The sequence below is a fragment of the Schistocerca piceifrons genome, chromosome X (genome assembly GCF_021461385.2).
Source record: "Schistocerca piceifrons isolate TAMUIC-IGC-003096 chromosome X, iqSchPice1.1, whole genome shotgun sequence".
NCBI lineage: Eukaryota > Metazoa > Arthropoda > Insecta > Orthoptera > Acrididae > Schistocerca > Schistocerca piceifrons.
In genome coordinates this window covers 80,698,356-80,715,969 of record NC_060149.1, presented here as the reverse complement: position 1 = coordinate 80,715,969, position 17,614 = coordinate 80,698,356, and the positions used below count along the sequence as shown (strand labels likewise).

The following is a 17,614-nucleotide window of genomic DNA, read 5'->3' as shown; positions in this document are numbered from 1 at the left end:
TGTTCCAACCACATCTGGACCGAATGCAGGGGGAAAAAAAAAAAGCTCTATGTGGTCTTGTGACAGTTTGTGTGTTAGCAAATACTTCAAAGGAGATTCAACATGATGCATACTTGTCAGAGCTATGTGCCTTACTGATTGAATATCGAAAATTATCCCAAAAGCAAAAGTATTTCTTGCATGGAGCAGCAACGGAACACCTATGATATTTAAGCTTTTGATATAATTTTCAGTGTGTCTGAAAATACCAACGTGTTGACTGGGCGTTGTGTGATGTCCTTAGGTTAGTTACGTTTAAGTAGTTCTAAGTTCTAGGGGACTGATTTTTTTTTTTTTTAAAATACCAAGCCAATAAGATTTGTTGTCAAGTCTCAGGGGGCTCTTATACCCTTTACCTAATGGATTTCTGGAGTTCAGAATATCAAAAATCCTATCAATATTATACAAAAATTCTACTGTTGCTTCACCTCCTTTAAAATTTGGATCACCAACCCCCCCTCAAAAACTCTATACTATTTGCCACACTAAAACTCAAAGTCTGTGGCGCTAATGAAACATTCATTTTTCTATTTACATAACTTATATGTTGTCCTGATAGTTTGTTGGCAAATGTCATACCTTCTTCTTGTTGTACCCTGTTCAATTGCTCAATGAAATGCCAGCTAATAATGCCAGTTGGAGACTCAATAGCAGACACTTCTGCTAGAGCATTTCTGGCAAACTTAATCATATGACACATGTCCAAGATACATTAAACATTGTAGCTTTTAAAATCACCCTTGGAAAAATTTAAAGTACAGCTAAGTGTACGCAAAGTACTTATATTTACCTTGCAGCCATCACATGTAACACACCAAACCCTAATGCCAGAACTATGCAGCCTCTCTAAAGCAGATTTTATCAGTGTGGCCGGATTATTTGCCTGTACACCGTTGATAAAGAAACATGCAATCGGGCATATAAATTTGCCTTTAATAGAGACAAGCATGAAAACCAGAGCCTCTGATGCCTCTATTACTTCTTTTGACTGAGGCACTTCCCCACCAAACTCTAAAAAACCTGTGTATTGCTTAGTTTCTTGGTCCCAAACTACTTGCTTCCTAATTGCCATACTATCTACAATTAGACATGAATCGCTGAACTGGTCCCTTACAATTGGGTTCAAATCAATGTACTTAAAAACATCTTTTAAGAAGCCAGATTCACAGTCTACACTTGCCACCCATTTGTAAATCAATGATTTATGGGGCAGAGGCATTAATTTTTGCAGGTATTCATATGGTGCTGGTGAATAAAAGTACACAGTCATCGCAAACATTTTCACATCTGTTGTGTATCTATTACCGTTTGACGAGAGAGAGTTGTTCACTAAATTGCACACTAATTCCACTTGTGTTCCTTTCTGATGATTGAGGAAGTTACGTAACTTCTCAGGACGATGCCCCTCAATGAACTTATGATGTCATCCATGGAAAACACTTTCTTCTCTCTTCTTCGAAGTTTTTCATGGACGTACTTCAGTTTACGTTTCAATTTGTGCACAATGTCTGAGAAAAAAATTGCAAGTTTCTGTCGCCTTGTCTTCCATTTCTACTCTCGACTGTATACCACAATCAATTACTTACGAACCAACTGCACAATGAAATAAAGAAATAATTTCGTTATATATGATTGAAATGACTCAAGGTTTGATGAAAAAATATTATAATAAAACTTTGGGGGTGTGAAAACATCCTTATACTAACGTTTTCGACACAATTCGCAGCTTCTGTATTGGATAAATGGGACATGCTTTCCACGGAAGAATTATCATTGACAACATTCTCCACGCAATCAGTAGCTCCTACAGAGGGCAAATCAAGCACAGATTCCAGGACAGAACGCTAAAAACAAAAATATGGACCTGTATTACAACATTGCTTAGACCTATCTAGCCCATTTGTGTCCGTACGAAATAAATTCACAAAAGTCAAAAGCACACACATGGCAAGGAAATTAATTAGCTACCTCAAATGGAGAAGTATCGTTGTCACTCAAAATCCTAACAACATGTCGTCGTGGCTGTTTATTTGGTGGTATCAAATGTGCCGGAAAGTCAAAAACTGATGGCACTGCTTCGGGTCTGAGACGTTTCTTCCACGTTCGAGGGCTTACTACGTAATCATCTTGTCGGAAAAGGTTTCCGCAAAGAAAACTGCAAGACGTAGGTTTAAAATCTTTCCGCTTCACGGTAGTAATCCACTTCTTTAGCAGCTCTGGGTGCTTTAGAGGAAACCTGTTCAAAAACATCGAATTAGCAAACGCAATAAGTCTGTATTGTTATCGTACTGCATCGGTAGTCCTATTACCTGTGAAATGGTAAGTCACTTCCTTACTCCATCGCTTCGTACAATTGAAAGCGAAACAAGAAATCACCATTTCGATAATCCTTAATCCCTTATACACCGTACAGAGTACGGACCGAGAGAAACTTCTTGGCAAATTCAAATATGGCGGGCAATACAGACGATAGTAATCAGCTGGTAGAGCCATCTATCGGTAGGTCAGGTAGTTGAGCATCCCTCATTTCGCTAGCTTTAGACGCCTGTCGATTGTCGATTGTGTCATGTTTATTTACTCTGTCGTTATCTCGAAAATATTCGTAATTAATTCTGTTTCTTGAGTCTCTGTTTTGTTGAAGTATAATAATGAGTAAAAGTAAAGTTATTAGAAATCCTCTGAAGGCTTTTAAGAAAAGGAGAAATGTTGGAAAGCCAAAGGTATGTGTTATTACTGTAAACAATAAAGACGATAACCAAGTGAGTGAACCCAACCTCTCAAGTACACCTGCCCATAGCAGTCAAAGTGGGAAAGAAAATACTTCACAGAAGAAGCTTGGTTCAATGAGTGAAAACTATGAATGTTTTATGGGCGAATCGGATGTGAATGAAATATTTGATATGTCGGTTCTCAAAGGAATTTTTTCAAACTGTGTAAGATGTATTCATTGTAGTGAAGTTGGTCTGGAACTCTCCATAATAAAGCACGTAGGACTTGCTAGTGAAATACAACTGAAATGTGATAGGTGTTTATACATGACCACCTTTTGGAACAGTGTTGCAGTAACTGCAACTGAAGAAAATGGTAGCAAAATCTACGAACACAACAACGAGCGATGCTTGCTTTAAACAAGGAACGCCTTCGGGCTGCAGACAGGGCTGTAAAGAGTCTAGAAATACAAGCAAGAGTAAACAGGAGGAGGAACAAGAGGAAGCTGGAGGAGGAGTTTGCAGAGGATGAAGATAATCCATCCTATGGACCTGGAATGCACTAAAAAGTTAATCCAATCTTTGTCGCTCGATTCCCAAAACTTTTATTTTCTCATACTAATTACATGTTTTCTAAGGATCTTCCAAACATATTTGTTTCAAACTTTCAGTAAATGTTACACAGTACCTTCTGCATAATTTAACACAGCCTTTTTCAAAAAACTGTATATTTTTGAATATATAAATAAAAAATTGCATAAAAATGTTGTGAGTTTTCATTACAATTGAAAAAAAATCATCTTTAATAACTGAACTAAAATTTTGTAAAATCCCTGTGTTAAGTTGTAGCCCATATTCCAATACATAATCTGTAAAAAGTTCAGCTTCCTACCTCAAATACTTTGTGAGGGTAGATGTAATTTATAAGCGTTATTTTAACATTGCAAGTATAGGGCGTTCCGGAGCCCCTTAACTTCCATAGGAGTAAATGTTTTCGCTTCCATCCTCTGTTACGGTAGTATTCTACATTTATATTTTGTATTTTATTTTTTTAATTCTTAGAGATCAACAAAGAACCATGTCAAGATAACTATATAGTTCTCTTTTCCTTCTACTTCCTCCAAAACTTTTTCATTTTCTCAGAATTATCTCTTTTCCTCTCATCTTACCATTTGACATCAGTTGTTTTTGCATTTGTTTCAGCTTCCTGAAATCCTTTCAATTTCTTGACTTCTATTTTGAATTTGTCTCCAATGAGTAAGGTTTCCTGTTCAATCTGCTTTTCTTCTATGTTCTTTTTTGTCTTGCCTCCTCAACCAGTTTGTTAGTGTGCTTTGGAAGAATGTGTTAATCTGCCTTCCATCATTCTCTCTAGATGTCCTTAAGAGTGAAACATATTTTTTCATGATCTCATCCGTTATTTTAAGGCATAATGAGCAGGTTGCCTCATTTGGTCTCAAAATCCAATTGTAATCTTTGTTCTTTTTCTATTCTGACATACAAACTTTCAATTACTGAAACAACACATTTTGAACTACCTGTGAATTGAAGATAGTAGAAGAGCACTTTTTTATTATAATCTATGGATAGAATAGTAGGCAAAAAATGATTTAGTAAAGTAAGGATAGGATCACCCAGCTGGGCAGGCACTACTTGCCACATATTGTGTTCAGTGTAGTTTCTTGGGTTTGCAATGACTAATCCCCTGCACCTCCATGTAGTTTTGCAATACCGTGTGAAATGCTGTTCTTATTGTTCAAATCAATTGCAAACAGAGATCTCCAGCTAACAAAATCTCTGAACATATTGCATGTTACAACTACTCTTGAGCATACTGTATACCCTGAAAATTGCTGTCTGCACATTTGAATTGAAAATTACTTTTCAAAATTGTTTAATTCACTATTAACTTCAAAAATTTTACAGACAGTGAATACTGAGTATCTAGCAACAGGTTTTTTTTACTATAGCATCCTTAATCTTCCTAACCTACACATTTTTCATCACAAAATTGTATGCATTAGAGGTTACTAATTGCAATTCTTTTACCTTATAGTTAGTTACACAAGTCCTGCTATTTCCTCCAACAATATCATCAACTCTGTCCACAATGTTATATATTACTTTTAAACATTCAGTTTCAATATCTTCAAAAGTATCATTATTTACATTAACCCTTTAACTAACCTCAAATTTTTAACGCCAACAATAGCTGTTTCCTTTGAATTCAGAATAATACCATTACTATCATTACAGGAATAAGTTTATACCACTTCTATGAAATCATCTTGATCAACAACAGTGACTTCCATCTCCTTATTACAGTGGTTTTCAATTACATTTTCACTCAATAGCTTGTCAGTAATGAAAGTGTCTAATTTTGAACCAGAGTGTTTAGCCATTTATTCTAAGATTTTTTTTTAAACAAACTTTTACAGAAAATCTTATCATCTAAGAATTTAACATACTTATTGATATCTAGCTTCAAGCTGCTAATTCCATTCTTAAATTCCTTTTTAATACCACAACCACTTTTATTCATTTTACCCTTAAACTGACAATGTTCTTGTTCTGTTTGTCCAGTTTTACATTTAAACTGTTCATGAACTCCCCTAACATTGACCTAATGTCACTGGCCCAGTACTTCTCTTGTGACCTTGGTTTTCTTAATTCATTCTCTCAATTACTACCAAACACTTGAAAACACTTCAATTCACTTCAATTTATTATCATCCCTTTTATCAAGTACATCATATAGGGGTTGTCATACAGAAATCATGAGTGAGAGCAATTTATATATTTAATAACTATAGGAAATAACATTATTTTTTAACTTAGGCTTTGCAGACTTGCAAAAATTTGTTGTCTTCCTTATACATATAGGCTAAATAACAATAGTTCATAGGAATAAATATTTTGGTATAGGACTCTTGAATGAATGTGTCTGTGAAAATCTTGCTTGTTTATGGTTACATAGATATGTAGTTTGCTGTTGAGAGTAGAGAATTCTGGATGTGACTTAAGAAAACTAATAGATTCATAAATGGAGAAACCAGGAAGGGACAAAATTTTAAATTCCTTAAATAGTTCTCTAAATGGCTGCCTGTGCCCAACACCCTTATGCGTACAAATGGTTCTCTTTTGGAGGTTAAAACAGTTTTTTGTAAATGCCTTTTTCCCCAGAATATCATACCATACCTCATCAGGCTATGTATATAAGAGCAGTAGGCACATAATTTTGTTTCAAATTGTAGTATTCTTAATGTTTTCTTAACATACAACAGCATATATTATGTTTTTTATTAAATTGTGGACAGCAGTACAGCAATCACAGACCACACAATTAATGGGTCAACATTTGTCCATACGCGCCCCTATGCAAAAATACCTTTAGTCCAAAGTACCGCAAAAGTGCAGCACCAAAGGGCACAGAGAACACATGGAAATACATCAGTGCTAGTTAACTGCTTTTACTCTATGGACATCTGCATCGTTCTGTGATCTTTCCAGCCACAGTACATGTGAGTTGAGCACAACGCGCCCTCCCCACTATCGGGTATACAAACTGGACAGCTGCCACTCATTTACTAAATTTCTCATGCCCACGAATTAAATGGCTTCTGTGAGACAAGAGAACATTTTCACACTCAGGTGGACATGCGCCCATTGTCTCCTGTGGCCATGAATCTGTACTGCATGCTTGATCACTGAGTAGCATATACCCTCCAGGATTTGTGGTCAAGCCACTAACTGTGGTCATGCAAGCACCCATGCGAACATTTTCAGTGTAATTATCATAACTCTTTGGTGTATGTATATTGCTGTGAATAAATGTGTTGTGCGTAACCACATGTATTTAATTACTGTCATCCATGCCTACAGCTTGGGCTTAGTGCATGTGCACAGCAGTAAGCCAGCCCACAGTATGGCAGATCTGAAAGTGGCAAAGAACCACACTTGCTTACTTCAGTGGTGACCCCAACATGATTTTTTGTAGTCAAAAACACATGGCGATGGACTCGATCGGCTTGAGTGACCAGGAATTGTGAGCTGACTCACTTTCAAATGTTTCTGTGCTCACCCGTAGTCTCGTGCGGACAATATTTGGACCTCAATTGTTTAGTCAATTTGTGTGTGTTTTCTTTGCATGTGTCTTGGTACTTTTAGTGTATCCCTTTGACATTTGAACTTAGTGTGGTAGTACAATGGCGGCTATGGAGGTTCTCCAAAGACAACTAGAAGAGCTGTCAGTGCATAATTGGTTGCTGAAAAGTGAACTGCAGGCACAGCTCATGTGCACAGACTCTGTGCAACCAGAGCCAACCCATGAAAATTCGTGTGCACAAAATAGCGCCACACCACCGCCCTCCACCACTGCTGGAGAGACAACCAGTGCTGGATGTGTGTTGGTTAGGCTGCCCCCTTTTGACCCTGTGATCCATTCATGTGGTTTAGCCCAGTGGTGGCAGCTTTTCTAAATAACAATATCACATGCAACCACATGAAATTTCAACATACGGTGAGCCAGCTGGACCAGAATTATGTGGTTGAAGTATGGGACATAATAATTGTCCCACCAATGCATTCCGGCAACAAGTGGCTTAAGGATGAGTTGATAAGCCAAATTTTGTCACCCGAGGAGCAGCGAGTACACAAACTGCTGCACCAACAACAATGTAGTAACTGGAGGCCTTCACAGTGTAATGTGCAATAAGTAGTTTGGACCATATATATTCACAAATGTATGATCTTATCCTTTCTTCAGTCTTATTTGAAATGTTTTAAACTCCAACTGTAGAATAGTATATGGCATGCTCACACAGTTAACCCTGTGACTAAAAAAAAATTCATAAAATTACTGTACTGCAAAAAGATATATTTTTTACGTGAATGTTATTATAATTGTTGTATTGTGCTGTTGAGTAAATTTCATTTTCGGTCAGTTATTTTTGATTTAATGTTCTATGGTCTATGTTTCGATCTTAGTATGAATACATCTTTACTGACGTACTTTGGAACAATGTTAACTAGGTGAGGGAATTAAGGAAGAAGAAATGTAAAGTTTAGTGGAGTCGCATACCAATGGAATGTATTTCACTGAGCAAACATTGTAAATTTATGGCAGCAAGGCATCTAGGACTAGTAAATATGAAAATTACATATGAATCTGATTTGTCGTCTACATTATTCTACAAACATATATAGGGCTTCCAGACCTACAACAGAACCCAATTTACAGACAGAAGAAATTCAAGCAGTTGGTTTAAGGAAATCCTGAAGATACAAGATGAGTATTTTTCTTTAAAACTACCACTAGACCTGGCCAACAGTATTTAATTACTCGATGAACAATTATTACAATTAACAATCATCCCACGTGTGTAACAAAGGCAGTCATTAAAACAGTTCCTGTGCCACCTACGAAGCCTTGCACAGTCTGCCGTGGTTCCAGATTTGATGTTGCACACTATCTGGGTGTGCAGCCTCCCAACCCATGTGCAAGCAGTGATAGCCACACAGAACAACATGCAGCCATAGTCCATAGCGGATCTGGCAGACAGGGTGAATAATGCACTGGCAATGGCACCAAGCACAGCATCTGCAGCCACCTACGAGCCCTTACCCCCAACAGCCACCTTAACTCCACGGTAACACGTGCCTCCCCCAGGCCTGCCAACAGACACCATCCTTCAGCACATCATGCAAAACTTGGCCACCTAGGTGGCAGCACTTAGCACACAGATTTTCCATTTGATGCACTTATGGCAAGAGGGCAGCAGGCATCACAGTGGCAGCAGACCAGGCTATGGGTGACATGGCTCACACAGCTGGCACTGCAGCGAGAATCACTCTAACAATATCCCACTGATGTCAGGGCACACTCCAAGTGGCATCTGCTAGTATCATGCCCATTTCGGCAGCGAAGTGACCAAGTGCTGAAGCCCTTGCTCGCATCCAAATGCCAGATGTGACTGGGACTAGGTGCACCTGGCTGCAGTGTTGTATCAAAGCGTCTGTTAGTGGCAGAACAGTGTGGGGGTGTGAGGCACCTGATACACACTGGATCGGATTTATTGATTTTTTTCCAAAATCATGTTAAAAGATCACAGGAAGGCTGAAACACTGTGCCTCACTGCAGCAAACAAATCTACCATAAAAACATACGGCACTCATTATGGGAATGTGGATCATGGACTGCAGCGTATATTTGTGTGGAGATTCACTGTGGTCGATGTCAATGAGTTGATCCTGGGTACAGATCTCCTTGGACACTACCAGTTGCTTGAGAATATTGCAAAGGCCCAGTTGATCGACACTACAATGAGTCTGAAGATAGTGGAAAGCAACAGTAGGCCGCTTTCTTCACTGTTAAACTCGTGGCATGCTCCAGACAATTCACAGATGTTCTAAGCAAATTTTTGGAGCTAACTCGCCATCTGGGTAGGCACAGGACATCAGTTTTTCAATGCTCCACTATGTCATCACCAATCTCAGTCCCCCAATCTTGTACCGTCCACATCGCCTCACACCTGACAGGCTCACAGTCACAAAGGCTGAGTTCGAGGCAATTTTACAACAAGGTGTCATCCGACCATCGAGCAGCCTTTGATCTTCTGCCTCACATTTAGCGCCCCAAAAAGACAATTTTTGGCCCCAAGCACCAAATTCAAGGACAGTGCCAGACAGATATTCAGGGTCACATCTGCTGGACTTTGGCCATGTCTTGGCACGTGTGACTGTATTTAGTTAAATCAACTGCATGAAGATACCTGTGGCACCTGAGGAGATAGAAAAAACCATGATTACCACTCCCTTCGGGCTTTGCGAGAACATGTTCGTGACATTTGGCCTTAGGAATCTTGCCCAGACTTGGTAGCATTTCCTGAATGGATTACCATGCTGCTTTGCATATCTGAATGACGTCCTTGTGTTCTCGAAGATGCCCAAACTCCACCCTAGCTACCTAAAAACCGTTTTCCTGTGTCTCAGCAAGGCTGGCACAGTGATAAATCCATTGAAATATGTATTTGAGGTCAGTGAGGTCTGTCTCCTTGGTCTCCTAATCACCTCTACTGAATCCACACCTCTGCTGGACAAAGTGAGGTGATCCTGAACGTGCCACACCCAGAAACTCACAAAGGCCTACATCGTTAAATCACAGTAAGACTCAGTTTTTAAAGTTTCTAACACACAATTCAACAAAACCTGACATTTTAATTTCACAGAACGGGCATATGATTAGTGAGACTGAACAGTTCAAAATTCTAGGTGTTCAGATAGATAGTAAGCTGTCGTGGAAAGCTCATGTTCCGGATCTTGTTCAAAGACTTAATACTGCCATTTATACTATTCGAACGGTATCAGAAGTGAGTGATACTTCGACATGAAAATTAGTCTACTTTGCGTATTTTCATTTGCATATGTCATATGGTATTATATTTTGGGGTAACTCTTCCCATTCTACAAGGATATTTTTGGCTCAGAAACGGGCGGTTCGGGCAATAAGTGGTGTGAGTTCACGAACCTCTTGTCGACCTCTGCTCACGAGTCTGGGTATTTTGACATTGGCCTCTCAATATGTATACTCCTTGTTGTCATTTCTTGTTACCAATATTAGTTTATTCCCAAGAATAAGCCGCTTTCACTCGGTTAATACTAGGCAGAAATCAAACCTGCATTGGGATCGGACTTCCTTAACTCTTGTGCAAAAAAGTGTGCAGTATACCGCTGCATCCATTTTCAATAATCTGCCACTCGAATTCAAAAATCATAGCAGTAATCCACGCACTTTCAAATTGAAACTGAAGAGTTTACTCATGGGTCTCTCCTTCTATTCTCTCGAGGAGTTCCTTGAAAAATTAAGCTGATTCTTATTGTATTGCTGACAGCGTTTACTTAAACTTATGGACTGACTTTTTTGAGGTTCATGAACATTTATTTTTATCTGTTATTACTTTTATGTTGTAATTTCATGTACTGACACATTCCATAAGCTTGGAGATTTGCTCCTCAATTTGGTCCTACGGAACTTGACATGTAAATAAATAAATAAAGTTATTTCTGGCTAGTCAACTTCTACCAGCCCTGTCTATGTAACATTTCTACAGTGCTCAAACCCCTGACTGCAGCAAAACATGATCCCGTGGTGAAAGAAAGGGCTCCCATTACCTGGACTCATGAACTGGAGCAAAGTTTTAGTGTCTAAATGTCACCTTGCTGAAGCGGCACTGCTCACATATCCAATACATGATCTGAAGTTAGCCATTGCTGTGGACCCCAGCCAGACAGCTATCAGCACAGCACTTCAACAACACATTGAAAGCAGCTGGCAGTTACTCAGCTTCTTCTCGCAGAAGTTGTAGGCAGGGCGGCACGCTTGGAGCATATACGATTATGAACTGCTTACCGTGTAGCAGGTGGTGTAACAGTTCTGTTTGTAGATAGCCCCTTTACTATCTTCATTGAGCATATACCTATAACACCTGCCCATTGGCACCTTTCTCAACATGACATGCTGCTTTACACATGTCCATGCTGACACTGTATTCCTGCTTCCTTTGTCCCAAGGCAAGTGCTGCCTCCTTACAATGGTGGTCTGCTTCACTCACTGGCCACAGGCAACACCCAAAGCCAACATCACCACTGAGATGGTCGCTACTGCTTTTGTTGACACCTGGGTGGTGTGCTTTGACTGCCTCAGGCACGTAACTATGGACCATAGCCACCAGTTTGACTGTGTGCTGTTCAAACATGTCACCCAGTTGTGTGGTGCACAGCTACACAGCATAACAAGCTACCATCTGCTGTCTAACGGTGTGGTTGAGTGGCTCCATTGGGTGCTGAAGGCATCCCTGATGTACCACAATACCATCTTGATGGAAGCACTACTGCTCATACTCCTTGGCCTGCGAGTGACTCTGAAGGAAGAGATTGTCATCTCACCTGTAGGCCTCATCTACGGGCAGTCGCTCACCATCCCCGGAGGATTCATGAAAGAAGTACTGCCACCACACGACACTTCAACCCTGCGCCTAGCAGAATGCCTACTTAGTCACACAGCCATCCTTTGACCATACCTGCCAACATGGCACAGCACTGACAAAGTCTTTGTACAGACAGACTAACAGCACTGCATACGTGTGATCCTGTGCACAGATGTAGTACAGCCACAACTGCAGCCACTATACTCAGGACCACATCGCATGATAACTCATGGTGGGACAACATTGGAGATTGAGTATAATGGTAGACCACCTAAGGTCTCGATCAACAGGGTCAAACTGCCATAAGTCTTGACAGATCCCACCGCTGCACACTTCTTTGATCTGGTAGAGGACTGGGTAACAGATGATGCTCTACATACAACTGGACGGGCAAAGGCTGCCCCAGCAGTTGCCGGTGGCTCACGCACACTGCCAGTTGCCACTCAACAGCCACATGTGCCCCAGCCTACCCCTACCCACCCAGACAGCCTCCCAGACCACACCCCACACAGCCGCACTAGTCAGCCTCACCACTGCAACCAGCAGACTACGCCATGTGTGCCAGTTACCATGTTTGCTTCAAATGCACATGCTGCATCATAATGACAATACATTGCATACAGCAGCCCACACACACACACCACCCGCTGCCTGCCAGGTATGTCCGCCACAGCTCCAGAAGCCATGTCCGAGCCCCAATGACACCGCGTTCACACATGTTAAGCTCTCTGTAGTCTCCAGTGCCATGAGTGCAGGGCCCACATCAAGTGCCACAACATGCTTTTGCTCTGGGTTTGTCAAAAAAAAAAAAAAAAAAAAAAAAAAAAAAAAAAAAAAAAAATGAACTTGGAGTTATGAACAGGGCAACTTCACCAATGCTTCATTTTTTATCCTTCGTAGCAGTTAAGAAGAGCTTGTTCATGCACCAGTGTTCTCCAAACCAATATATACAAAGTAGATCTGCAGCTACTCACCGCTACAGACAGTTCCTGAACAGTGCCACTAAGTACTGCTGTTCTAGCAGGCCACAAGGGAACACAGCCCTTCGTATCCCATCAGCCATTCATTATGTCACACACACTACCTTTGTGCTTGCACTGATGTCACTGACTATCACCACTGTACCCATGCTGCATGCACAACATAAATATATGCTGACTGCAGACGGCACATTTTCACCTCTCGCACCTACCAAGCTCTGCTCCCCAATGGCGGTCTGTGTGGCAGCCTTGGACAGCAGCACAGTAATTGCATATGAGACAGTCAATGGGCTAACATTTGTCCACATGTGCCCCCATGCAAAAGCAGTGTTAGCCCAAAGTACGGCACAACACACCACCAACAGACATGCAGGACACAAAGAGAGACACCAGCATGAGCTAGCCACTGCTACTCAGTGGACGTCTGCATCATTCTGTGATCTTGCTAGCCTCAGACTATGTGGGTTGAGCCAAACACACACTCCCTACCATAACGTATGCAAATTGAACAGCTGTCACGTGTTCACTATGTTTCTCATGCCTGGAAATTAAATGGCATCTATGTGTCAAAAGAACATTCACACACTCAATGGACATGTGTCCATTGTCTCCTGCAGCCATGGATCTGTACCACACGCTTGATCACTGAGGAGCATGTACTATCCAGGATCAGTGGTCGAACCATTAACCGCAGTCTCGTGATCACCCATGCGGTCATTATCATAACTTTTTGATGTATGTATATTGCTGAGAATATATGTGTTGTGTGTAACCATGTGTATTTAATTATGGTCACACATGCCTACAGCTTGGGCTTAGGGCATGGGTGTTGCAGTAAGTTGGCCCATAGTACAACAGGTTTGATAGTAGCAAAGGACCACGCTTCCTTTCTTCACAATAATTCAACATGTTTTTCTCGTCTTAAATTGTCATCCAACCATACACATAAAAACTTTTTGAAAGATGGTTCAAATGGCTCTGAGCACTATGGGACTTAACTTCTGAGATCATCAGTCCCCTAGAACTTAGAACTACTTAAACCTAACTAACCTAAGGACATCACACACATCCATGCCCAAGGCAGGATTCGAACCTGCGACTGTAGCGGTCGCGCAGCTCCAGACTGTAGCAGCTAGAACCGCTCAGCCACACCGGCTGGCTTTGAAAGATGTTTTTTCTGCTACACAGTTCCCTATCTCTAGTCATATGCTATTTTTTTACTTTGTTCCTTATGTGCCTACAGTTCATCCATGTGTTTTTTTTTACATTTATAACTAAACAGTTTGTTTGTTGCTACAGTTATCTTTTCTTGCAAGTCAGCGTCACTCTGTCTGTTGATAAAGAGGGTTGTATTGTCTGAAAAAAGTAGTGATTTGGCTCTTGTTAGATGATTTGGAAAGTCTTTAATAAAAACCAAGATACAGGGGGCCTAAAACAGAATCTGAGTGTGGCCTCAGTTGCCTGAGACTGCAGTCACATGCATGTGACTTGCATTTGTGTGAGTGTGCGTATGTTTGTGTTTGCCGTCTAATTCTGACAAAGGCATCACTGGCTGAAGGCTATGATTTGTGACAGTCTTTTTGTAGTGCCTATCTGCAACTCAGCATCTCACTATAGGGTGAATAGCAACTTTTCTTTTCACACTATTGTTACTTATGAATGTGTAACTGGGTACAAAAGATGGTTCTTTCATTTATGGGAACTTTTATGCTTGTTACTTTTGAGTCCCCCAAGTTCTTGTAAGATTTTGAGCAATGTTAATACAGCAGTCATTAAATATATTAACACCATTTGGAGAGTCTTCAACAACTTTTCCTTCCTTATATATAAGGGGATTTTTGTTTGTCACTTTGGATTTACCTATGTTGCAGGTTATGATCTTCCAAATGGTTTTGGTTTTATTGTTGCCTTTTCTGATAATTAAGTCATTATTCACCTTTTTTGCTGCATGTATAACCTTTCCATAGACTTTTTTGTAGTATCTGAGATGTGGTTTTAGTGCTGCATTGCAGTTGCAATACTGACGAGACCTCTAAGAGTGCCGGCAGAGTTCTTAATTCTTGCAGTTAGCTATGAATTACATTTGAGGTATTGTTTATCTTTCTAAAGGGGAAGGCAACATCAAAGCATTATTTATATTCTGTGATAAACGAATCATATTTAATATCTACAGTTTTGTTTTGGTCTGTGTCCCATTTAACCCTTTGCAACAGCTTACGAAAAATCATAAGGCTACTTTCTTTAATAGATCTTGTTTCTATACATTTTACACTGGCACATTTTTTTTCTAATCATGTTTTTTATTTTAAGCTTAATTGCCATTATCTGTTACTTCAACATCATAACTACTGATATGTCTGTTAATGAACACCTGATCAGTTATTGTCTTGCAGCCACCTCCATACCTGGTGATACCTGCTAATGTAACTTTATGATTATATGGCATAAGGAGATTTAATAACTGGTCCTTTTATGCACTGTTATAATTACTGAAACTGATGTTGGAATCATGCAGCACAAGTGGGCATTTTGACCTATTTGTCAGTTCATTTCTTAGATCTATATATTTTTTTTTTTTTTTTAAATAAGGAAATATTTCCAGAGAGTGACCTATATAAACAGACAATTATAAGGCCACAGTCCGTCAGTTCACAGACACAGTATCCAAACACTTTTTCTAAATGCTTACTATTGCTTAACTTCACTTCTTTAGTGTTAAGATTTTCTCTAACATAAATATGCACACCTCCACATCTGTGCTTTTCTCTGCAGAGATTACTTATGATTTTAAAATTGGGAACAGTTGTTGTGCATATCTGAGAGTCTCGTAACCAGTGCTCACTTGTGCAAACCACAGAAATTTGACTTAAATTGTCAGTTAACAAAACTTCTACTTCACCTAGCTTATTACATAAACCCTGTACATTTTGATATAAGACCATTAATTGCTTATGAGTGGACATGTTGGAGAAGTTATGACTTGTCCTAAAACTTTTTTTCTGATGCTGTTTAGCACTAAAAATTTTTTTAGGTAATTTGGCTGTTTCACACTTTTTCTGACTGGTAGTGCTGAAATTACTGGTGCTGCTGCTGCCACTGGGGTGGCTGGTGCTGATACTGGAGTGTTAACTGAAGTCAGTTGCACTGTTTGCTGTGTTGATATAGGAATAACTTGTGCTGTTGTTGGTGCTGTTTTTAAACCAGGTACCATACTACTGTTATTACTGGGAATGTTGCAGTTACTGGAGAGCCCATTGCTGAAACAGACAAAGGTTCTTATGATGCCAGTGTCGACTGTCTAGATGCTGGATTAATTGTTGCTTTTCCTGCTAGTCACAGAGCATTCATGTACTTCAGCACCATAATGAGTCATGGGGAGGAATAATCAGAATGTCCATCTGATTATTCCACCCCATGACTCATTATGGTGTCGAAGTACATGAATGCTCTGTGACTTGGCATTTTGGTGGCATTAACAGCCTATTGTAATCCCCTAATGAAACATTTTGTGTTTTAACAACTGCATCTTCATCTTCACTTGTATCTATCACCTCATCTACTGTTTCTATTTATATCTATGTTTGTGTCTCACTGTTCCATGAAAAGTTAATCACCTCAGCTCTGGATGGGTCTACAACCCTATCCCTATTATACTCCGTGCTGTTGAAATTGTTTGTTTTTCCCTCCCCCTGGTCTAACCTAATTTTGCCTCTGGTTCTCATTCACAAGATTAGCAAACACACTGATTGGAAAACTGTGCCAATAAGTATGTGTCACACTGTCCTGACACAACACACATAGATAGTCAACCTTCCAAAATATGCACCGCTGATACCAGTACCATTAAAACATCTACCATATGTGGTGCATAAACCACCAAACACACACATGAAAAATAAAAGAATGAGCTGAAAAGTAGAAACAACTCATCGCTGATATCAGTACCGTTAAAATATCAACCATATGTGGCGCAGAAACCACCAAACAAACACATGAAAAATAAAACAATGAGCTGAGAAGTAGACAATGGATTAGCAAATTGAGGCCAGCAACAGTAAATGAAATAAGATGGTCTGCATGTGGACATATCTTCACTTAGATAGTGTATAGCACCTATAAACTTATCAATTGTTCTGTGTGAGAACAAGTGGTTGCAAATACAGTCAGCAGGAGGCACATATGCCTAAGCTAAATTAGTAACTGAAACTAAACTAAAGTTTGATGACTGATACCCTACAGCTTGGGTAATAAAATGTACAGAAACTTTTTACTCCTTTTGTTTTATAAACATGTTTGAGTACCCAATATTTATTTAAGGTAATAAAGATAAATCTTCCTAGTAAAACAAATACCAGAAGAAGAAAAGACAACCACAGATTCTGGAGTGTAATTGTTGTGCAATCAAAAAGCAATTTTTAATTAATAATGCATTTATGGAAATTTAATACTTACTTAAATAAAACAATATTCAATTTATTGGTTTGATCTTTGTTGTACTGGTCAAGAGCTGTCATTGCAACATTCAAAAATTTATCAAAATTTAAAACTTCTTCATATTTTTTCTCTCCATCAACACAGTTTACAAATATTAGATTTCTTAGACATTCTTCTGTTACCTGTAATTACAAAATTTTGGTTTTTCAGTGTGGCTGCTTATCTATAGACTGATTAAAATATTAGTTACTAGTATTATGGGGAGCTGACTGTTGTAATTGATAAATAATAATGTACTGTAACAGGTGACATAACACAGTTTTCTACCATTCTTTTTTATTTTTTCCATGTAAAGAAACATCTAGTTATGAATGGAAGCTACCATTTTTGTGTGTGCATAAGTATGCTTGTATCTGCTGCTACTTAGTTATCAAAATTGTTTCCAATATGCTTCAGCTTGTGATAAAAT

General features: G+C 39.4%; 1 protein-coding gene across 1 annotated transcript in view; it reads right to left on the bottom strand.

Moving 5' to 3' along the window:
• LOC124722185 (dynein axonemal heavy chain 7-like) overlaps positions 1–17,614 on the bottom strand; it is a 913,348-nt gene that overhangs the window by 497,915 nt on the left and 397,819 nt on the right. The window contains exon 13 of the mRNA XM_047247384.1: positions 17,164–17,327. Coding sequence (XP_047103340.1) covers positions 17,164–17,327 — 164 coding nt within the window. The remainder of the gene's footprint in view (positions 1–17,163; positions 17,328–17,614) is intronic.